The following is a 23,295-nucleotide window of genomic DNA, read 5'->3' as shown; positions in this document are numbered from 1 at the left end:
TGGATTAGGTTAGACAGTAAATAAATAATAGTACTACCAAAGATCGATATAACTCCGTAATAGATGGATACAGTCTAAGGAAAAAACGTGCCTCGAAAATCAAGAAAATTTGATTCACGAACAGATGGCGCCACTACCTTTGGCCTACTCTCGAATAGATGGCGTTGACGGTTTCGTTTGTTATTTAACAATTTTAACGCATATCGGAAAGAACATGGGTCAAAATCATATAAAAATAATTAACGCAAACAAAAAATCATTTATCCATGTCCATTTTATGGTATTTTTATAGATCTTCATTTGTAGTTTTAATCGTGTGTCGATAGATGGCAGTGAATTTACTGTGGCTACAAAATTTACTATGACAGTACCGCTCTATCCTGTTATATCCTCTTTGGTACTACCGTACAGGAAGAACACCTCCTACAAAACCGAAGTTTGACAGCGATTCAGGGAAGAATCATGCTGTCCCTTTCTAATGTATGACTTCTTTCGGCTATTTAGGGTTTTCAAAATTCAAGTCTTTAATGTCTTTATCTTATCTGTGGTCTTGCACGCAAAGGGACTTCAAGATGTGTCAACCCCACAGATTTTAGGTCAACCCTAATAATTGCTCGGAGCAATGCTGACCCGAACGGAGCTAAGAATGCCCGAAAGGAGGTGTCTCTCCACTGGTTAGACTGACTCTATCCTCCTAAGGCCCAGCCATACCAATAGCCAAAATTTACTACTGCAATTTGAACTTATTGCGTAGGGTAGGCAACAGAGTTGATTTAGTTTTATTTGAAAAGAAAATAAATGCAACTCTATTATAATTGAATATAATTTAAATTTCATTGAATTGAATAAGTACAAAAAATTGAATAGTTAGGACAAGAGCCTCAGGAGGCTAGTAATGCATACTAATTACCAAAATACTAAGTATCCCCCGTACTCATCCATCGTACACGTATCCATCGTACAGCGTCGGTTGAAGTTTCGAGGTTTGCAACTTAGGTATTATCGGATATAAGTATCGCAAATCCTTATCTCCTTCAAATAGAGTTAAAAGAGGTTTGTGACTAACATGTTACTTAAGTACTTAGGTAATTATTTTTAAATAAAACATCGAATAAAGTGTCAATTTTATTTATTATCTATAAAGACTGACTTTTGATGAATAATCTAACATAAAACTCAATCTGTTGCTACAAGATAAAAACAAAATAAAAAAAATCTATTGGAATAAAATCTTAGTTTACTGCTAGAGGATCACACGTTTATTAATGTCATCACAAGAACTAATGAAATCTATCGGTCCATTATTTATAAAATCTATAGAAACATGTCAAGCAGATCACCCCAAGAGGTACCTACACTCAGCGTTAAATACTTTGTAGCAACCAAAGTAGTCAAATAGTTCGGTACACCATATATTTAGTATGGTGTACCTAGGGTATTATACATATTGCACACAACTGTAGGTAAATGGCACCCGACTGAAAAGTTCAATTTATGCCACTGTGCGAGTGTGCGCTGATGCTGATTCACTCTAACACGCACATAGCCAAATTAGCCAATACTTTCAGTTCTTCCTATCATAGGGCAGTCTGCTCCACACCTTTAGGTAATTAAAATAAAATTACTAAGTTGTGACAATATTGAAAGTTGTTATTAGCTCTATGAACTACAAGTATTTGCAACAGTTTGTTAGAAATGAAACCGTCAGTTAGTGTTATACTATCCCGATAAACTACTTTTTACCCGGCTGCGCGACAGCAAAGACCGAATTATAAAATTGTTGGTGTGCAAAGGATACCGTTTAAAGGGATGTTACAACACAACGCAACGCAAAGTTATTTAAGGTGTGTAATACATTATATAATATAATATAATATTTTAATTATGTTTACTCCTCTTAACATTAAGCCAGTTGCATTTGATTGAGTCAATTGCAATTTTCGATAATTTTAGACGTTTTATATCACATTTCTAAGATACAATAATAAGTAATTTCTAGTTTTTTGTAAAATGCAAGCGCGTTACATTACTACTGCAATAGTGAACCTTATCTCTATGAGTACTAAGTTTAGAATATTGTAATCTTTCTCCTGGGTTGATTTTGAACGTTATTTTCGGCCCATGGGAACACTAAAATTACTGGGTGCCTAGCCAAGATGCCAATCGTTTGCTCCGTAGCGAACTATACGGTAATATCTCTCTATCATTCTTCCTAATATTAGTGCGACAGAGACGGTTGCGTTTCGTTCGCTATGGAGCGTAAACGATTGGCATCTTGGCTACGCACCCTGATGTAACGATACGTCTTAATGTTGGTCGCTACGCATATCAAATGTGCAAGTATATAAAAGTAGTTATAAGCTTCAAATATGGTCTGATCCGATAGAAAGACTAGCACTAGCTATAAAGCTACTACTACAAAAAAGAAATTGCAATGGAAACAAATCGTCAGATTGACATATATTCACCTTTATTTGAGTTAATAAAAACTGATAGATGGGACACAAAAACGGGAGCAAGGAAAAATCCATGTTCAACTTGTGTATCTGCCGGATCGGATCAATTTTAAAGTTTTTGAGCTAAGGAAGTATACTAAAGTGCAATTTATGATTATTATTTCTACGCGCTTGTATTTACAACAATATCATGTCATGGCACCAAACCCTGTCGTCATAAAGAAAATTATATTACCTATTAATGCCACATAATTTTCTTTATGGCGGTTGAAATGCTGTTCCATCAATTTCAAAAAATATTTACATCAACAAATTAAGAGGCCGGTGTCGATTTTAGTCGCATAAATGTAAAATTGATAGATTTAGTCCGTGAAATTGTACACCTTTTATTACCTAATTGAAATAACAAGTACTGGTTTCTATTAGCACGTCTTCTTATCTTACCTTTTATCAGATTTTTTTTTTTTTAAAACAGACACTAAATTAGTAGTGTTTGCTTTTCTGGTGGACGTTTAGGTAAACGCGCGTAAAGCACTGATTTTGTCGCTCTTATTTGTAAAGTTTGGACTGCTAAACATGGTAATTTTGTATTACACATATCCTGTACTTGACGTTTATCAGACTACATTTTTATTATTATGACTTAGAAGTAGTGTAAATGAAAGTTAGACGAAATCAATTTTCTCCAGAAATTACTTTAAAACAAGTGACAATTTCTCTGAAAATCGACTTAATTTCAACGTAATTTTGATACTTAAACAATCTACAACATTTGCTGAAACTATTCTTATACATCAATTTGTATAATTTACCACCATAATTTTTTGATGAATTTTTAAAAACTGCCCCTTCTCTTTATGCATTATCGGTGACAAACGCTCGCGACCTCATTATTAAAATGCAAGATGAGAAGACGTGCTAATAGAAATCAATACTTGTTATTTACGCAACAAAACGTGTATAATTTCAACGACTAAATCTTATCAATTTTACATTTTTGCTCCAAAATCGACTACGGCCTCTTAATATAAAAACGGAAACATAAAAGCAACTAAATGCTCTAAATGCTACTAAAATAAAGCACCATATATTTGAAAAAGTATAAATCTAAAAATTTGAAAACTAATGTATTAGTGCGAAATCCCTATCAATATAAACTTTCGTTTAAAATTAAAATTTTAAACGGGTCCTTGCATGAATATGCCAATTTTAGTCGCGCAAATGGTTGTTCCGCAAATACTAAGCTACGAATTTTAAGCGTTCCGAAAACGCGCGCGTTGCGCGTCGACGGCGCCTTAGCATCGCTGTAGGTGTGCAAAGGTCTACAAACTGCGTCTGACTTGCGTGCGAATCGCGTGTGTATCTATACAAACGCGCGTCGACGGCGCATTAAAAAGTCGCGGTGTGCAAGAGCCCCCCTTAGGCTGTGGTTTTGCTGTCACAGAGCGGAGAAGGGATGAACGAGAAAACAAGCTTTAATTCCTTCGAATCTCCTCTCATTTTGCAGTTCTTTGTGACGGTAGAACCGCAGCCTTAGACAGAACGTCGAAAACGCAAAAAGCAGTTTTCACGCAAGACCTAAGTAGAGGATAATATTTTGAATATAATTTAATATGAGAACGACAATAGCACAATGTATGGCTGTATTCTACACCAATCAGCTAGGCGATGTGCTAGCTGCCAGAATACATGTCTTTTATGGTTCTCTTTTACTTGAACGTGTTATTACGTTGTAATAATTGTATTTCCGTTGATCACAAACGAATGATAATGACTACAAAAATACATCGTATCAAAACTTTGTTTTTGGCGATTTTTTTTACAATAATTAATAATAGTAGTACCTTGAAATATTTAAAATTAATTTATCCACCCTTTTAAGAGTGCTTGAAACGTTACAAATAACATTATGAAAGGGGCGAATGGTAGGAACGTTTAGAATTTTGAACATAAGTGGATGTGATATTCTTTTGATCGTAAATTAAAATTATTAACACGTTTCTGTACTGTATACTCGTAATTGTTTACCAGTGTCAAGTTTTGTTGATTTTTTTTCTTCATTGAAGCTACTCATCGTGTGCGACATACTGGTCCTGTAAAAGAAAATAAAATTGACCATTAAGAGGAAAGGGGACGGCCGCTTCTCCATACAAAGGTAGTCCCCATTTTCCTCTCTGGTTATTGACATTATGGAAAATATTTTAGATAATTTGATGTATATTAATCATAGCTAAAAATTAGGAGCGAAAAACAGATGTCATACAAATTTTTAAGTGCTCCTTATCCTTATAATAATTTAAATTTGGAAAAAAAAACAAACGTAGTAGCTGTGGTTGATATACTCGTACAATAAAATAATTTGTGTCAAAAATTTTCCATGATGTTAATATCCAGAGAGGAAAATGAGGACTACGTTTGTATGAAAAGGCGATTTCGCACGCACTTTCGTCTTAATCTTAAAATAAATAAAGTACATGAAATAAAAATAGGAAAACGGATAAATCGCGTATATTGAATTTATAATACATCCCGACGTTTCGAACCCTTTACAGCGTTCGTGGTCAACGGGTGACTGGGTTTATCGCGCATATATATATATATATATCTTTACTTGAAAATAGTTGTATTGTATAACTAGCTTTATGAACCGATCTTGCATATACAACCAGCCAGAAAGTTCATAGTCTATGATGGTTCATTATTTTTAGTGTGTGGGTATTTTTGCACTTTGTAGTTTTTCCTCAGTCACCCGTTGTCCACGAACGCTGTAAAGGGTTCGAAACGTCGGGATGTATTCTAAATTCAATATACGAGATATAATCCGTTTTCATAGTTTTATTTCATGAGTAACTATCGCGGTAACCGAAGACAATATAAAATAAAGTACAATTTGAGAGTTTTCGATGGCATACGGTGTCTTGTATTTTATGGCGGTGGTTCCACCGCACGCGCCGCCAGTCTACTAGATACTCGGTGGCGGCAGCGGGCCCACTGTCCGCACCGTCGGCCGCGTGCGTCCGGTCCGCGGCTTAAGGATTAGTGGTTTAATGTAATTGTACATCAGTGTAGCGCTGTCCTTGTGGTGGTGCGGCGCGAGCGAGGCGCGCACGCCGCCCAGCACGGTATAATGTACTCACGCAGGGTCAGTGCGCGCGCCACTTGTCGGCGCTGTCCTTGTGGTGGTGCGGCGCGAGCGAGGCTCGCACGCCGCCCAGCACGGTATAATGTACTCACGCAGGGTCAGTGCGCGCGCCACTTGTCGGCGCTGTCCTTGCGGTGGTGCGGCGCGAGCGAGGCTCGCACGCCGCCCAGCACGGTATAATGTACTCACGCAGGGTCAGTGCGCGCGCCACTTGTCGGCGCTGTCCTTGCGGTGGTGCGGCGCGAGCGAGGCTCGCACGCCGCCCAGCACGGTATAATGTACTCACGCAGGGTCAGTGCGCGCGCCACTTGTCGGCGCTGTCCTTGTGGTGGTGCGGCGCGAGCGAGGCGCGCACGCCGCCCAGCACGGTATAATGTACTCACGCAGGGTCAGTGCGCGCGCCACTTGTCGGCGCTGTCCTTGTGGTGGTGCGGCGCGAGCGAGGCGCGCACGCCGCCCAGCACGGTATAATGTACTCACGCAGGGTCAGTGCGCGCGCCACTTGTCGGCGCTGTCCTTGTGGTGGTGCGGCGCGAGCGAGGCGCGCACGCCGCCCAGCACGGTATAATGTACTCACGCAGGGTCAGTGCGCGCGCCACTTGTCGGCGCTGTCCTTGTGGTGGTGCGGCGCGAGCGAGGCGCGCACGCCGCCCAGCACGGTATAATGTACTCACGCAGGGTCAGTGCGCGCGCCACTTGTCGGCGCTGTCCTTGTGGTGGTGCGGCGCGAGCGAGGCGCGCACGCCGCCCAGCACGGTATAATGTACTCACGCAGGGTCAGTGCGCGCGCCACTTGTCGGCGCTGTCCTTGCGGTGGTGCGGCGCGAGCGAGGCTCGCACGCCGCCCAGCACGGTATAATGTACTCACGCAGGGTCAGTGCGCGCGCCACTTGTCGGCGCTGTCCTTGTGGTGGTGCGGCGCGAGCGAGGCGCGCACGCCGCCCAGCACGGTATAATGTACTCACGCAGGGTCAGTGCGCGCGCCACTTGTCGGCGCTGTCCTTGTGGTGGTGCGGCGCGAGCGAGGCGCGCACGCCGCCCAGCACGGTATAATGTACTCACGCAGGGTCAGTGCGCGCGCCACTTGTCGGCGCTGTCCTTGTGGTGGTGCGGCGCGAGCGAGGCGCGCACGCCGCCCAGCACGGTATAATGTACTCACGCAGGGTCAGTGCGCGCGCCACTTGTCGGCGCTGTCCTTGTGGTGGTGCGGCGCGAGCGAGGCGCGCACGCCGCCCAGCACGGTATAATGTACTCACGCAGGGTCAGTGCGCGCGCCACTTGTCGGCGCTGTCCTTGCGGTGGTGCGGCGCGAGCGAGGCTCGCACGCCGCCCAGCACGGTATAATGTACTCACGCAGGGTCAGTGCGCGCGCCACTTGTCGGCGCTGTCCTTGTGGTGGTGCGGCGCGAGCGAGGCGCGCACGCCGCCCAGCACGGTATAATGTACTCACGCAGGGTCAGTGCGCGCGCCACTTGTCGGCGCTGTCCTTGTGGTGGTGCGGCGCGAGCGAGGCGCGCACGCCGCCCAGCACGGTATAATGTACTCACGCAGGGTCAGTGCGCGCGCCACTTGTCGGCGCTGTCCTTGTGGTGGTGCGGCGCGAGCGAGGCGCGCACGCCGCCCAGCACGGTATAATGTACTCACGCAGGGTCAGTGCGCGCGCCACTTGTCGGCGCTGTCCTTGCGGTGGTGCGGCGCGAGCGAGGCTCGCACGCCGCCCAGCACGGTATAATGTACTCACGCAGGGTCAGTGCGCGCGCCACTTGTCGGCGCTGTCCTTGTGGTGGTGCGGCGCGAGCGAGGCGCGCACGCCGCCCAGCACGGTATAATGTACTCACGCAGGGTCAGTGCGCGCGCCACTTGTCGGCGCTGTCCTTGTGGTGGTGCGGCGCGAGCGAGGCGCGCACGCCGCCCAGCACGGTATAATGTACTCACGCAGGGTCAGTGCGCGCGCCACTTGTCGGCGCTGTCCTTGTGGTGGTGCGGCGCGAGCGAGGCGCGCACGCCGCCCAGCACGGTATAATGTACTCACGCAGGGTCAGTGCGCGCGCCACTTGTCGGCGCTGTCCTTGTGGTGGTGCGGCGCGAGCGAGGCGCGCACGCCGCCCAGCACGTCGGCGGCGCCGCCCGCCGCTAGCGCCAGCGGCGCCACGGCGGCACCCGGCAGGTGCCGCAGCACGCCCACTCCGCTAGAGCAGCGCGCAGCTAGTGCCATGGTTGCCGCCGTTTCAGCGAAGCCCTGCATATCGATTACATTTTTGAAGGCATTTCGCTTGCAATGTTTTTTTTAGGTGTTTCCAACACAAAGTGGAACATTAACTTTTTTTCGAATACTGATAACTATTGTATAATTGATAGCTGTTGGTTCAAATAAACTTTTGGATTACTTATTTATATGTATTTAGCATTCCAACAAAAGTTCTATCGAAAACGATACATATCTACAGGTGCTCACCTCGTGCACAGCACGTATTTGTGAATCGCGTCGTGCACTTACCTCCTTGACGGTGTGGTAGGCGGTGGTGACGCCCTGGCGGATGTCCTGCGGCAGACGCGCGGGGTCGCGGCGGCGGCGGCGGCGACGCTCGCGGCGCTCGTACGCCGGCGCGAGTTGTAATGTCGGCGCGGGCGTTAGCATATCGAACGCCGTTTCTGCCGTCGCCTGCCACAACGAAACAATTTTTATGACGCTTTTATGATTAGAAACTTTAGTAGATCATACAGTACTTTTAAGAAAAGTTGTCAGTTGTCAGCAACTTAGCTAATAGCTACAAATTGATTTTTTATAGACCTATAGTTTCCTAATTTACATATCCAGGTACAATTAAAAAGTAATGATAAATAGTGCAAACTTGTAGTACCTAGTAGAGTCCCATTACTACTTGTAGTAGTAATGGGATTAGGTTGCCAAAAGCAAACTCCACGGATACAATCGGAAGATCGATATAGATGAGTACCTAGGAGTAACAGCTATAGTTATTGAATAACGCGAGTCCCAACTCTGAGTCTGGTTATGGAAAATGAATGTAGTTAGACCTGTATGAGCTGCAGCAGGCGCGTGGTGATGTCCAGCGCGGCGACGGCGGTGCGCGCGGTGAAGGAGGCGGCGCCGCGCCGCAGCCCGTGCACCAGGCGCCCGTCGCGCCGCCACTGCTCCACCGGCAGCCAGACCAGGTCGCGTATACCCGTTACTAGACCTGTATGAGCTGCAGCAGGCGCGTGGTGATGTCCAGCGCGGCGACGGCGGTGCGCGCGGTGAAGGAGGCGGCGCCGCGCCGCAGCCCGTGCACCAGGCGCCCGTCGCGCCGCCACTGCTCCACCGGCAGCCAGACCAGGTCGCGTATACCCGTTACTAGACCTGTATGAGCTGCAGCAGGCGCGTGGTGATGTCCAGCGCGGCGACGGCGGTGCGCGCGGTGAAGGAGGCGGCGCCGCGCCGCAGCCCGTGCACCAGGCGCCCGTCGCGCCGCCACTGCTCCACCGGCAGCCAGACCAGGTCGCGTATACCCGTTACTAGACCTGTATGAGCTGCAGCAGGCGCGTGGTGATGTCCAGCGCGGCGACGGCGGTGCGCGCGGTGAAGGAGGCGGCGCCGCGCCGCAGCCCGTGCACCAGGCGCCCGTCGCGCCGCCACTGCTCCACCGGCAGCCAGACCAGGTCGCGTATACCCGTTACTAGACCTGTATGAGCTGCAGCAGGCGCGTGGTGATGTCCAGCGCGGCGACGGCGGTGCGCGCGGTGAAGGAGGCGGCGCCGCGCCGCAGCCCGTGCACCAGGCGCCCGTCGCGCCGCCACTGCTCCACCGGCAGCCACACCAGGTCGCGTATACCCGTTACTAGACCTGTATGAGCTGCAGCAGGCGCGTGGTGATGTCCAGCGCGGCGACGGCGGTGCGCGCGGTGAAGGAGGCGGCGCCGCGCCGCAGCCCGTGCACCAGGCGCCCGTCGCGCCGCCACTGCTCCACCGGCAGCCAGACCAGGTCGCGTATACCCGTTACTAGACCTGTATGAGCTGCAGCAGGCGCGTGGTGATGTCCAGCGCGGCGACGGCGGTGCGCGCGGTGAAGGAGGCGGCGCCGCGCCGCAGCCCGTGCACCAGGCGCCCGTCGCGCCGCCACTGCTCCACCGGCAGCCAGACCAGGTCGCGTATACCCGTTACTAGACCTGTATGAGCTGCAGCAGGCGCGTGGTGATGTCCAGCGCGGCGACGGCGGTGCGCGCGGTGAAGGAGGCGGCGCCGCGCCGCAGCCCGTGCACCAGGCGCCTGTCGCGCCGCCACTGCTCCACCGGCAGCCAGACCAGGTCGCGTATACCCGTTACTAGACCTGTATGAGCTGCAGCAGGCGCGTGGTGATGTCCAGCGCGGCGACGGCGGTGCGCGCGGTGAAGGAGGCGGCGCCGCGCCGCAGCCCGTGCACCAGGCGCCCGTCGCGCCGCCACTGCTCCACCGGCAGCCAGACCAGGTCGCGTATACCCGTTACTAGACCTGTATGAGCTGCAGCAGGCGCGTGGTGATGTCCAGCGCGGCGACGGCGGTGCGCGCGGTGAAGGAGGCGGCGCCGCGCCGCAGCCCGTGCACCAGGCGCCCGTCGCGCCGCCACTGCTCCACCGGCAGCCAGACCAGGTCGCGTATACCCGTTACTAGACCTGTATGAGCTGCAGCAGGCGCGTGGTGATGTCCAGCGCGGCGACGGCGGTGCGCGCGGTGAAGGAGGCGGCGCCGCGCCGCAGCCCGTGCACCAGGCGCCCGTCGCGCCGCCACTGCTCCACCGGCAGCCAGACCAGGTCGCGTATACCCGTTACTAGACCTGTATGAGCTGCAGCAGGCGCGTGGTGATGTCCAGCGCGGCGACGGCGGTGCGCGCGGTGAAGGAGGCGGCGCCGCGCCGCAGCCCGTGCACCAGGCGCCCGTCGCGCCGCCACTGCTCCACCGGCAGCCAGACCAGGTCGCGTATACCCGTTACTAGACCTGTATGAGCTGCAGCAGGCGCGTGGTGATGTCCAGCGCGGCGACGGCGGTGCGCGCGGTGAAGGAGGCGGCGCCGCGCCGCAGCCCGTGCACCAGGCGCCTGTCGCGCCGCCACTGCTCCACCGGCAGCCAGACCAGGTCGCGTATACCCGTTACTAGACCTGTATGAGCTGCAGCAGGCGCGTGGTGATGTCCAGCGCGGCGACGGCGGTGCGCGCGGTGAAGGAGGCGGCGCCGCGCCGCAGCCCGTGCACCAGGCGCCCGTCGCGCCGCCACTGCTCCACCGGCAGCCAGACCAGGTCGCGTATACCCGTTACTAGACCTGTATGAGCTGCAGCAGGCGCGTGGTGATGTCCAGCGCGGCGACGGCGGTGCGCGCGGTGAAGGAGGCGGCGCCGCGCCGCAGCCCGTGCACCAGGCGCCCGTCGCGCCGCCACTGCTCCACCGGCAGCCAGACCAGGTCGCGTATACCCGTTACTAGACCTGTATGAGCTGCAGCAGGCGCGTGGTGATGTCCAGCGCGGCGACGGCGGTGCGCGCGGTGAAGGAGGCGGCGCCGCGCCGCAGCCCGTGCACCAGGCGCCCGTCGCGCCGCCACTGCTCCACCGGCAGCCACACCAGGTCGCGTATACCCGTTACTGACAACAAATACTTTTTCTCAAAAATGGACGGCAAAGTCGACGTTGCCGGTTAAAAAGTAGGTCGCGAAGTGCGTAGTTTATGGTCAGTCAAAAATTAAAAAGATAAAAACATTGCAGTCTCGATTTCGGGACTGCAATGTTGCATACAAATTCCATTATTTGTCGAGTTGCAAACTTTTTAAAAGTTGAAGTGACCATATCAAATGAAGGCATAGGTCCATTAAACAGCCAAACAGATGATCAATACTTATTATTATAATGTTGGTACCGCGACTATTTAGGTGCCTCAAATAGGTTGGCGTATTTTCAGCAGAAAAATACACTTCCATTTTTAATATAAAAAAAAACGGCGGCAAAGCAAATCTTTTTACTTTTTTCTGTGAAAGTATATACATAAGAACGTTGCTTCTGTAAAATATTTCTATTATATTTGCATTTATTGCGCCATTTTTAAGAAAAGCACTATATATGACTTGGCTGGAAGGCTACTTGCTGGCTTCGGATTCAATTAAACGGACTCCCAAGGTCGTCCGTTTAAAACGAATCCTCAGCCAGCAAGCAGCTACTTCCGAGCCTCGACAATAATGTACTATATCACGACAGGGTACGTGATTCGTTCCCCGCAAGGTTTTTTTTAATGTAATTAAGATACGGTCGCAGAACGTTCTCGAACATTGCAAGGAGAATACCAAAAAGTGGCTTCTATGTTCTAAGTGTAAAAGAGATAGAACATAGACGCTAGTTACGACATCTGTTGTGGAATTACCGAACTTCAGTGTGTGTGAATCAAAAATCAAAAGTAAAATGCGTAGTGTAATTTCGACAATATTCTATTTACTCATACTCTATTTCTATTTTGAAATAAGATAATAATGCCAATGATCCCTTGGCTTTGTGCTTGTGGGTAGTATACGTGTTGGCGACAACGGTTCTCATATTAATCCAGGATTATTACACTTCCACTCTATTTTATTTTCTGTGATGGAAAGCGAAGGGGTTAAATAAGAAAATATTATATTCTAGCCCGACTAATCTAAGATAAATTTTAGGATTTTTGCTACTTACTTAACTGCAGCAGCGAGTGCATAGGCCCGATGCCGCCGAGCAGGCCCGGGAGCTGGTGCCGCTTGATGTCCGACAACCATTCATGCAAGGCCCATTGTACCAGCTTCTCTAGGCCAAGTAGCCCAAGTCTGAAACAAAATATACCAAATTATCTCAAAATCAGTTTACAAGATGTCGCCATCATAATATACATGAGTAGATATATTAATTATTTGAACGATCCGCTGTTATAAAATTGATCTACATATATATTTCGGTCATGTTTCAGCAGACAAAATGCCGTAAAAGGACAAAATAAAGTGAAAATAGTATAAATTAGGATTGTAGGTATACTCACTTGTAGTCGAGCCTCTTGAGTGTGAGCTCCGAGCAGTTGAGCTGCCCCAGGCCCATGAGCAGGCCGGCCACCGGGCCCGCGGACAGGTCCACGCGCTTGCCGACGTAGTCTAACCGGATAGGGACCTCGGGTGAAAATACTACCCTCCTGTACGAACACATGTATAAACACAAATCAATTCATTTTTGTTACTCGTTCCTATAGTTACGTTTCCGAAGTCACCCTTTAAAACGATGGTTTCATCGATACTAAACCGAACATGGACTTTTTTTGTAGTTATTAACCCGTTTGGTTATAAGCCATCTAGTAAGCTTATACATAGAATAGAATAGAATAGGATTTTACTCGTAGGCACAAACAAACAAGACATTACATAATATCAAAGAAAACATAAAATAAGATTAAAGTGCCACGAAATGGCCTCATCTCAGCATGTTGCTGACAACATTAACACATAAAACATATTTGCACTGTACGCGCAAACAGGTTGGCGCTGGATTTGGACAAAGTTATAAACGTTCGTATATACCCAATATGGACACTTTTTGCTCCTGCTTTTTCTGAGATAAATATTTTATTACATTTAGCATGCAAAGATGTCATTCACACCATATCTCACACATAATGTTCTAAAACATACCTGAAGTAAATCGGCGAGTCGTCAACCGGCTCCAGATCAACCGCCACTTTAGTGGTGGGCTTCTCTTGACTAATGCCCAGTCGGTTGAAGTCCTCCTCCAGTTGTATGAGGTTCTCGGACACCAGGCGCTCGGCTTCGTAAGGCTCCATGAGAGGTTCGTCGTCTCGGATCACTGGAAATACAACCTTGTTTAGCACAACGTATGGTACGATTTACGTATCTCCTAATATTTTTAGTTTAAGAATTAATCCTAGTTCGAGTAAGACGCGCACCGTATAACGCATAATCGTAACAGTTTTATTTAGTCTCAAAGCAAGTGAAGTGTGTGTTGATGACAGGTTTTTCAAGTGACTAACTACGCTCGTCACCCAAAGTTCGACCTTGTGAGGACTGCCGTGGAAAATGACCTCTATTTTTACAGCCATAAAATATACAATCGTACCAGTTTCGTTGAGGCTCAAAGCATCAGCATCTCCTAGCGAAGTCGGTGTTGGTGGCGGGTCCTTCAAGTGGCTGGCTATGCTCATGACTGGAGGCCGGTGCGTTGGTGTGGTCTGGCGTGAGCTACTTGAGTCTGTTGACAGCCCGCTTATGCTTTTTGTGTCGTCATCTGTAGAGAAAATGATGTTATAAAAATTATTGGGAATCTAAAAACATCATTTGTATAGGCCGAGTTGATTGTTTCAATTTAAATCCGTTATTCATAATCATAACTCGTACCATCGTATCGTATTATATTCAATGTTCATAGTCATTTAAATTAGCTGTATTATTCTGTTATTAATGGAATTCGCAACTGTCAAAGGTTTGCATAGATGGCGCCATAATAGCTTGCCCCTATCTCTAGTTGTGTTATATGAAATATGGCTTACTTAGGGTCGGTTGCACCTTACCGTCTCGTCACCGCGTAAACCGTTCGATAAATTTTAAAGTAGATATGTGAAGTTTCATAGTTTACTGCTAAGTCGGTCAGTGATCAGTCCGCTAAATGTGCAACTGTCCCTGGCCCATAGGCTATCAGGTAACTTTACTATGCACGTTTTTGGAGGTAAAGTAATGCAAGGATCCGTATTTCTCAATTTTCCACATACCATTGTTCTCGTCCGTGCCAAGTTTGGAGAAGAATCCGACGAGGAAAGCCAGGGTGTCCTGGTCCAGGTTGAATCGTAGCGGTAATAGCGATACTTTGAGGCAGCACTCGTGTGCGGAGAGCGCTGGGTCAGGTCTCATGTGCACGGCCTTTATCACCAACTGGGAATAAATCGGGTGGTTAATCATCCTTCAGTTGAGTTGAAGGAGAAACTGGCATAGGGTGTCATTGTCACTGTCATTATAATACTGACTATACAAAGAACATATTAAGGAGTAAATACTAGATTGTACAATTATTTATTTTATTTACGAGCCCATAGTGTCCCCCTCCTGCTGGGCATAAGTCTCCCTCTTTCTCTTATCTCTATCCTGTGAAGTCTCCCAAAAGTATTTGTCAAAGGCGCCAAGTTCATCCCGCTATCTACGACGAGGTCTATCGTGATTCCTTACAATTTGTGATTGTACATTGAGAGCATAAAACAAACCTCGACAATTTACCGATCAGAGCGAGGCCGAGGTGAGGACTAATATCAATATATAAGTCGAGGATAAAATAGGTATTGATGTTATAGCATTTTGAAGTCTGTAGTCTTCAGTTTGCTGCAAATGCTCGGTACTTGGTACATGCCTGTTTTGGTACACTGGCATTGGCCCTGGCAATCGCTGCATTGCAGTTGGAGTTACAACTTCAAGAAGACACTGTGGTAGCTATTTGTAAAAAAATATGCCTCTCAGTACAGACATGTTTGTAAATATGAAGTTATCGAGTGACTCACCATGTGAGCATTGCTTCGTTCGGGCTCGTCCTTCAGCTTGTACTGGCTGAGCAGTTTGTTGATGTCGCTGCACACGAGGCGGTCGAGCACCTCGATCTTGCTCACGGCGAGCGTCTGCCGGGACGCGTGTGTGCCGCTGCTGGGGTATGTTTCGTGTTGAAATTTAACCTAAGACAAAATTTTACGTTGAAAAGTGCCATGTTTGTGATCATGCTCACACGCATAAACCGCAGCATAAAATTAACTATTAAGACTAAATTGTATTTTTAGCATTTGACTGGTGTATATAGCTCCAAATATTAAAGAAGAAAGTAATAACTAAGTCCGGCCAACTATTTTCTTTCGCTGACAAGAGACGGCCATGTTCATGGCCAGACTATGCAACACCTACCTTAGTAAGACACAGTTTGACACAAGTATGGTGGTCCCTATGTCGTCCGCCCCTCGACTTGTTCTTTTCGCCTCGGGTGTGGGTTCATGCTTGGTAAGACCTTTTCCGAACCGGATGACCAGCTGACTCCTTGGCTATGTTATGATTGAATCCCTCACTTCCTATAAATCGGTTCTTTAAAAAGACTATCGTCATAATCTACCTTAGTAAGACACAGCTTGACACAAGTATGATGGTCCCTATGTCGTCCGCCCCTCGACTTGAGTTCTTTCCGCTTGGGGTGTGTGTTCATGCGCGGTAGGACCCGCTCCGACCCGGACGACCAGCTGACTCCTTGGCGATAAGCGGCCGTTATTGCACGCCCGGCCTCGTATGGTTCGTAGTCCTTACTGCGTCTGTTGAGAAATAAACGCTGACTATAATCTGATGCATAATGTTGGTTTTTTTTTTTAACACAAAGCCGGTACATTTTTATATGAAAAATTAAGCTATGACACGTAACAAACCAGCATTCCATATTTGAGGCTACACCAAAATTTCTACTAGTTTGTGACTGACCAATGATATTAAAAAAAAAAAAACTTCATACCCGCGGTAACCTACTTTATTATCACACAATAATAAAATAGTAGCTAACTTGGACGGCGTAGGTGAGCCCTGTTTGGTGTCGTCAATGGTGACCGTCTTTTTGGAGGGCGGCGGATCGCCGGTAGTTTTGAAGTCGCTCCCGCCGAACATGTTCCACGTCACACTCATCTCGCACAACGTATATCTGTTAACAATTGCATTTTTTGTTAATATTTACTGCCGTAGAGTAATCGCCAATCCAGGTGACGATCGGCTCTTCGAGGTCGTTGTCCTCGCAGTAGGGCTGAGAGATTCTGTGCAAAATTCATCTTTAACCATATTGTAATAGGCTCTAGAATTGACAAACCTCAATACTGGTAGAGGGAAGCTCTTCGGAGCCTTGAGAACGTCGCTACGGGCCGCGGGTACAGTGAAGTGGTTCTCGAACATGTACACGGGTCCGGGGCCTATCCAGTTGACGACCGGCTCGTCGAGGTCATTGTCCTCGCAGTACGGCTGAGATTCGATAATGCAGTATTCGTCGTCAGTGTTGCTACCATCGCCACCGGATTTGACCTAAAGAACAAATTATTGCAAATCTATAAGCATTTCTTAATGTTTAGTTTGTTTATTTTCCATAAAGTATTACAGGCACTATCCTTCCTAAATGGCGTTGGGTATAGAATTCATTCCTCAACAAAGGACTAAGCAAAGTCCATAGTAAAATCCCATACCTTTTTCCGTTTAGGTTTCTTCGGCGTAGTCTTAGGGGTGGATGTCGGGTCGCCCAGATCCTTAGCCACCTGCACCATAGTCGGCTTAGCTTCGAGCGCCTCATCCACTGCACGGAAGTCCTCGGAGTCTAGAGACTTGGTCTCGCATTCTTCAAGTAAGTCCAGGGGCCGTTTGGAATTGGACTCGTCGGGGAAGAAGAATATCTCGACACCTTCTTTTTCGGTTGAACTGTGGAGGTCGTCCTCATCGACTGTAAAAACGTATTGGTTAGTTAAAAGCGGTTCGACCTAGTAATCCCAATAATATATAGGTAGACAAATACTTAAATATAGAGAAAACATCCATAACTCAAGAAGAGAATCTGTGACAAATACACCAACAAATCACTTCACAGGAATCGAACCGGCTTCCTGCTTGAACCTGTTTCAAGGCCACTACTTTAGCCACATTTAGCTTAGCATTTAGGTTTTAGCTGTTTGTTGTAGGGTCACTACTTTTGTTTAATTAAATCAGCAGTGTTGTATGTATGTATACAACATATAGTTGGTCAAACCAAATTGTCAGTAAATAAGAACAAATAAAACTTCACTCATCCTTTTCTTTTGGGTGCGAGTACTAGTGTAAGACAAAGATAGTATGATTCTCTCTGTCTATGTTTGAAATGAGACAGTCCTTTGACAAACTATAATTAAAGTTCGATAGAACGTGCCCTACTCGTAGCTGACAGCACGTTTGTCATCGGAACGAGCAATCAAGAGTGTTTCCCGCGCCAACATTAGCGCTGGTCTGAGCATTATCATGAATTCAACTCAAAAATAAAACATTTAATCAAGACCCAGTGCTTTATTAGAATTATTAGTGCAAGTTCAATACTTACGCGTATCGTTGGGACTTTCTTTCATCGCTTCTGCCATCATGTCGTTGACCTGTTGTATTTCGCTGGGCGACAGTTCACGTATTTCTTCTATTGGTCTGTCTTCTAGCCCTAAAACAAAATGGTTACGCGGTGAAACAGTTTGGTAAAATTCATGACAAACCGAAATATAACATGATACTGTTCAGACAGATATTGTGTATTGTAGTTCCAGAAGGTGTATAAAACAATAGTAATGTTTACCGTCAAACCCCTTTAGGTGTTTCGGTTGATCAAATAATTTAACATGCCAAAAACCGATCGGCTACTCGTATTTAATGAGATAGCCGAGTCCCAGCAAGTGTATAGGGTGACCAAGTCGTTTGACGCACAAAAAGTGTGGAAATAAAGGTTGGAAGTTCAGAGCGGAGGTCGAGCAGCAGGCAATGAGACTCACCGACTAGAGGCTCGGGCTGGTCGGAGCATATGCTGGTGTGGCGCGAGGAGCGGTCGAAGGGCGGCTGCGAGTCGCCGTCGGACGCCGCGTACGTCAGCAGCCGACACAGCGCCGAGGCCGAGTCCCAGCAGGTGTATAGGGTGACCATGTTGTTCGATGCGCTAAGGTCTACTTGAGGTTGTTCTTTGGACTGGAAACGAGGAATTTTATTCGAGGACTATCCAAGGAATTTATCAAAACACAATTGTGATATACAATCCACTTAGCACACAATAATCCATATCATATAGTATTATACACAATCAGCAGCAAAAGTTGCTAACCGGTCGAGGTGTTTAACATGATCTGCGCACGCTCTTATACGGCAAACAGTATAAGCAGTAAACAGTTGTGATAAGAACTTTTTGAGCGCCGTTCCCGCTTAAGGAATGGCTTCCGATGCTAATCCTTCAAGTTTCACTTTGACATGTGACGAGATTAAAGTGCTGTCCAAAACCAGCGAGCTTGGACTAAATGTAAATGTGTATGTGTGTGCTTTGGAAATAATTCAACTTGATAGATACCTACTCGTATAGTAGAAAAACGAAACAGTGCTTACGCTATTGACTTTATCCTCCATCCTCAACGACAGCTCAAACAACCCAACATCCACCACACAAACGTAATCCTTATGCACATCAGGCAGCTTGTCGTCATCTTGCGGTATATGAGTATTAGGTTTAACGTTCACGTGAGACAGGAACAGGGTGCATTCTTGAGCGAGGAAGCGTAGACTAGATGTGTTCGTTGCGGGGATTATGTTGCTTGAGATGCTGAAGTTGCCGAGGGTCACAACGGTGCGGATTGGTAGGTAGAGTGGTCTGAAAGATGAAAGTTTTAAGTGTTAATTAAAAGATCATTGATGTATCTTTAATTGGGATAATACATAGTTTTGCCCACGGGTTTTTAATTCAAAATGTTCACCTGTAGTCCACGGCGCAGTCGGATATGTGCACGTGCAGCTCGGACAGCACGGTGGCGGGCGTGTAGCCGGGCACGGGGTAGTCCAACACGTCGAGGACGTCCATCAGTTGGGACAGCCAAGCGATGCCCTTGTCGCCACGGTGTCGCAATGTCGCTTGTTCTAAGCCCAGAGCTATGCAGATCGTCTAAAACAAAACTCAATCAGTTCATTGGGGGCGGAGTGACGCTTTCTATTTCTAAAAATTGAGACCTTGTCCAATAATTTAAAGCATAGTCAAATTTTAAGAAAAAGAAATAACACAATTTTAAGAACTTAATCCTTAAAATTCCGTGTTAAGCGGATTACTATTTTATTAAAATATTTACTTATCTGATTATTGTCCTCTATTTCGTAACATAAAATGATATAGAATTTTGTTTTACCTTTAATCCAGGAGTTTCAGAATCAGGCTCCACCTTCAGAGCCATAGAGAACATGTCCTTATTTTGATGTCGCTCCTTGATGATCACTCCCTTGCCGGACGGATAGATCGTGCTCTTCAAATGTAGAGGCAGTGCCTTGCCGTATAACCTGAGGCCCGGCTTTTCGGACGGAATTGTCAGAAGAGCTAGAAAGGAAAAAATTTAATACTATAGTATTATAAAATACTAATGTGTATTATAAATATTATAATACTATAGTAACCAAATGATATTAAATGACATTTCTCCATAACAGCACTGTTTTAAGCCAACTGTTGAGTTTGTTTACTATGTACAAGACTTTTTTTAAATGTAAATTCGTGCATATCCTCAATCGTCTAATGGTGTGTCCAGATCAGGCGAATACATCACTAACGCACCATTAGCAAACCGCTCGCGCGCAGCAGCGTGTATTTCTGATTACGATGAGCAAGCACATCGTAATCGTAAGTAAACACATTAAGACAGCGCATTCACGGCGCGTTCGCCAAGTGTAGACGAAACCTTTAGCCAGAAAGCCCGTTGTGTTGAATTGTAAACCTTCTCACCTTCGTGATAGAGTGTAACTTTCCCTGCGCGCATACACAGTTGCGCAGTCTTGGGCTGCCCGTTGAGACCGCTCACTTCGCACATGGTCAGGTTGTGAGCTTCGAGTACCAATTCACCCATCTGACCGGGGACTACTCGTTTATTCGCATCCTGATAATACACAAAAATTGGGTAAATTGATTAGCCTCATGCATGAAGTTTATATTTGAACGAAGTATTTTTTATTCGGATGTTTGTTACCGTTGTATCGTGTTACAAATGCATTTCCGTTATTAAATTATCATTTAATAGCTTAAAATAGTACAAAAATTTGCCCGCGACAAGCTAGTGAGCGGAACGCGTTCGACAGATTAGTACACATAAGTGTAATTAGTAGCAAACGTCAGTTGGACCGTCCAACGTGTGACGTCATCACGCTGTCGAATTCGCGCCAAAAATTATGAGCGTTTCAACCGCTCAATTTTTTTTAACATTTTAAATATTTTTTATAAAATAATGTGAAGGCTTGCAAAAGTATTTTTATTTTTTCCGGTGTCCAAACGATATAAATTACGATCACTAAAATAAAATAAAAAAACATGCATGGAGCTAATTAATTTTGTATTAGGCAGAAACGTCTGTTAACGATACCACAAAGCTTAGCAATAAATGAAAAGTGGAAAAGTTCACTTTCACGGGCGATACTCGAACTCGCGACTGGGTCACTAGCGCATCGCTCTGCCAACAGAGGTACCGAAACTTCACTTGATGACAACGATTATTTCCACCATATCACTCATATGCGCCTCAGGGAGGCGCCTAGCGACATCTACCGTGAGAGTATTACACTTCTACCGGAATTTCAAGGCATATTGGAAATTCATCACTTTCATCAGTAACAATACACCACCCTATACTAAATTAACTTTAAAAATCCGGTAAGATGCCGTTTCAGAAGTCTTTGTTTAGATAAATGTATATATATATGAATATGTGGTTTATGAATTATGTATAAGACTAGTTATAAGAAACATGTACCGTTTGTGCCCAAATAAACATTAAAACATATAAAAATATATAGGACTTACCCGCACTGGTGCGTAAATAGTAAGCAATCCTTTTCCGACATTGAAAGTGAGACAAAAGTTGTGCGTCTCCTTCTTTTCGTACAGACTGGGCTTGTTAACGCCGAGTCCCTTTCTGAGTTTGTTATCGTATGTCGAATAGTACAAGTTTTCTTCTTCTTCCGAAGCTGAGCTTCCGGAGTCTGAATCTAAAAGGGAAACAAAATTAAAAAATATTTACTTGTACATTAATTTGCAGTATAATTGAATTGAAATTCTTTATTTCGAACTTGACGTCCATAGGGTTAGGTCATATAAGAGTCAGTAACCTAACCTATAAAGTAAAGATTGTATATTTATGTACATATTACGCATGTTTAAAATATTAACTAACCCAATCATCATAATTCAAACTTTTAAATATTTATTTGAAAAAGTCATTCGACTTTATATGAAATTTGATGAGAAGTTACGACAGAAGGCCGAGTAATCGAAAAATTAAAATTTTAGAAAAGAACTAATTTTAAAACCCAATTTTCTAAGCGTTAAAAATAACAAGAGCCCGTCTGAACCGACTCTGCACAGACATCGCAGTAACAAAGTGTGGAAATATCACTATAAACGTAATATTTTCACAGGAATTTGATTTAGAGTGGCACTTTAACATTCTCTCTCCTGAAATCTTTATTGTTTCTTTTGTGTTTATTTATTTATTATTTCTATTGATAAATGATAATGTGACAGTTACCATATCCAGATGCTTTGCACATCCCGAATGCCGGGTAGATGGTCCCGTACATGAGCGGGCTAATCTCAAACGGATCTATTATCTGAGGTTCCCACAGCAAAAGATCCGAGTTGATTCGGTTATAAATTATTTCGTACAGCTGCTTTGATCTGTGAAAAAGCATGTTATGTTACCATAAACTTATGATTTTGAAAAAAACCTTTAACCTCTCCTCGAGTCCTAGCCATAGACAATGTATAAAACCATTAAGTCTCAGGGTTTTTAGGGTCCGTGCCTCAAAGGAAAAAACGGAACCCTTATAGGATCATTTTGTTGTCCGTCCGTCTGTCTGTCAAGGCTCTTTATCTGGGGAACGCGTGGAGGTATCTAGTTGAAATTAAAACCATATAATCAGGTCTGTCCCTTGAAGATGTGAAAAAATCTAACTTCTAAATTAACGTAAAATAAAGATACGGTCGTTTATGCCGCAAAAAACGTATATTTCGACACTCAAGGGAATCAAAATTTATAGGGTACTTCCCGTTGACCTAGAACTATGAAATTTGGCAAGTATATCCTCTTACACTACAAGTACAGGAAAAAATCTCAAAACTATAAATTTGTAAAAAATAAAAATAAGTTAAATTTGTACGGAACCCTCGGTGGGTGAGTCCGACTCGCACTTGTCCGGTTTTATTTACTTTCCATACATTTTAGACCTAGACTTAGGTAAGGTAAGTTTTCTGCTGACGCGATATCGCATCTGCGGGACTCCAGGGATTAAGCGCCTGCATTATTGTAAGACTTGTAGCCGCTCTGTCTGTCGTTGCGGCTGCAGGAACATAACCATAGAATTGAAATCTTCACAACCGTTGGCTCGCGACAAAGTATTGCAAAATTTAAGGGACTGTTACGATTTAAATGTTGTTACGATGAAGACGATAGTTTTGTTGTTTGTCAATACTTACTCGAGTTGTAGACTAAGTATGGGCAGGTTAAAGTCCAGGTGGATAGAAGAGTGATCTATGGCACTGTTACTGAACTCCTTCATCTCCTCCTCATTTCCAGGAACTATTAATTCTTCATCTTGACCTGTTAAATACATATAATAATATTAAAATTGCATGTCTCTTTAATTAAATAAACAGATTAATTTTTTTTTAAACATAATATAGGTGACCGAAATTTCACTTTAATGATTACGTCGTCAGACTATCGAAATCGGCGAAATATAGATACGGTAGGCGTTTTTAGGCGCAACTCTCCTATTTTTTTATTATACGTTAGTGTTACGGGTTAATTTTTCGAACGCCACAATATGCAAGGAGAGGACAGACTTATTTGACATAGACTAAATAGTGTTTTCACAGGAAAAGAAATAGTAACTATTACTTATAAAGCCAAATTAATGTTAATGATCATATATGCTAT

General features: G+C 45.6%; 1 protein-coding gene across 1 annotated transcript in view; it reads right to left on the bottom strand.

Annotated features, from left to right (window-relative positions):
- Positions 1 to 1,112: 1,112 nt before the first annotated feature.
- The window catches only part of LOC134748456 (autophagy-related protein 2 homolog A), a 38,422-nt gene continuing 16,239 nt past the window's right edge, over positions 1,113 to 23,295 (bottom strand). Inside the window, exons 16-38 of the mRNA XM_063683253.1 lie at positions 22,833 to 22,956; positions 21,886 to 22,034; positions 21,162 to 21,346; positions 20,094 to 20,244; positions 19,507 to 19,691; positions 19,084 to 19,268; positions 18,719 to 18,980; positions 18,121 to 18,310; positions 17,688 to 17,795; positions 16,810 to 17,060; positions 16,443 to 16,651; positions 16,146 to 16,280; positions 15,711 to 15,903; positions 15,118 to 15,285; positions 14,341 to 14,500; positions 13,692 to 13,859; positions 13,250 to 13,421; positions 12,610 to 12,756; positions 12,273 to 12,400; positions 11,050 to 11,204; positions 8,096 to 8,260; positions 7,631 to 7,837; positions 1,113 to 4,549 (exon numbers count right to left, since the gene is read on the bottom strand). Of these exons, the coding sequence (XP_063539323.1) occupies positions 7,637 to 7,837; positions 8,096 to 8,260; positions 11,050 to 11,204; positions 12,273 to 12,400; positions 12,610 to 12,756; positions 13,250 to 13,421; positions 13,692 to 13,859; positions 14,341 to 14,500; positions 15,118 to 15,285; positions 15,711 to 15,903; positions 16,146 to 16,280; positions 16,443 to 16,651; positions 16,810 to 17,060; positions 17,688 to 17,795; positions 18,121 to 18,310; positions 18,719 to 18,980; positions 19,084 to 19,268; positions 19,507 to 19,691; positions 20,094 to 20,244; positions 21,162 to 21,346; positions 21,886 to 22,034; positions 22,833 to 22,956 (3,791 nt within the window). The 3' untranslated portion in view covers positions 1,113 to 4,549; positions 7,631 to 7,636. The remainder of the gene's footprint in view (positions 4,550 to 7,630; positions 7,838 to 8,095; positions 8,261 to 11,049; positions 11,205 to 12,272; positions 12,401 to 12,609; positions 12,757 to 13,249; positions 13,422 to 13,691; positions 13,860 to 14,340; positions 14,501 to 15,117; positions 15,286 to 15,710; positions 15,904 to 16,145; positions 16,281 to 16,442; positions 16,652 to 16,809; positions 17,061 to 17,687; positions 17,796 to 18,120; positions 18,311 to 18,718; positions 18,981 to 19,083; positions 19,269 to 19,506; positions 19,692 to 20,093; positions 20,245 to 21,161; positions 21,347 to 21,885; positions 22,035 to 22,832; positions 22,957 to 23,295) is intronic.

This window comes from Cydia strobilella, chromosome 16, assembly GCF_947568885.1.
Source record: "Cydia strobilella chromosome 16, ilCydStro3.1, whole genome shotgun sequence".
Lineage (NCBI taxonomy): Eukaryota > Metazoa > Arthropoda > Insecta > Lepidoptera > Tortricidae > Cydia > Cydia strobilella.
The sequence above is the reverse complement of the archived record's forward strand: the minus strand, read 5'-3'. Positions and strand labels throughout refer to the sequence as shown.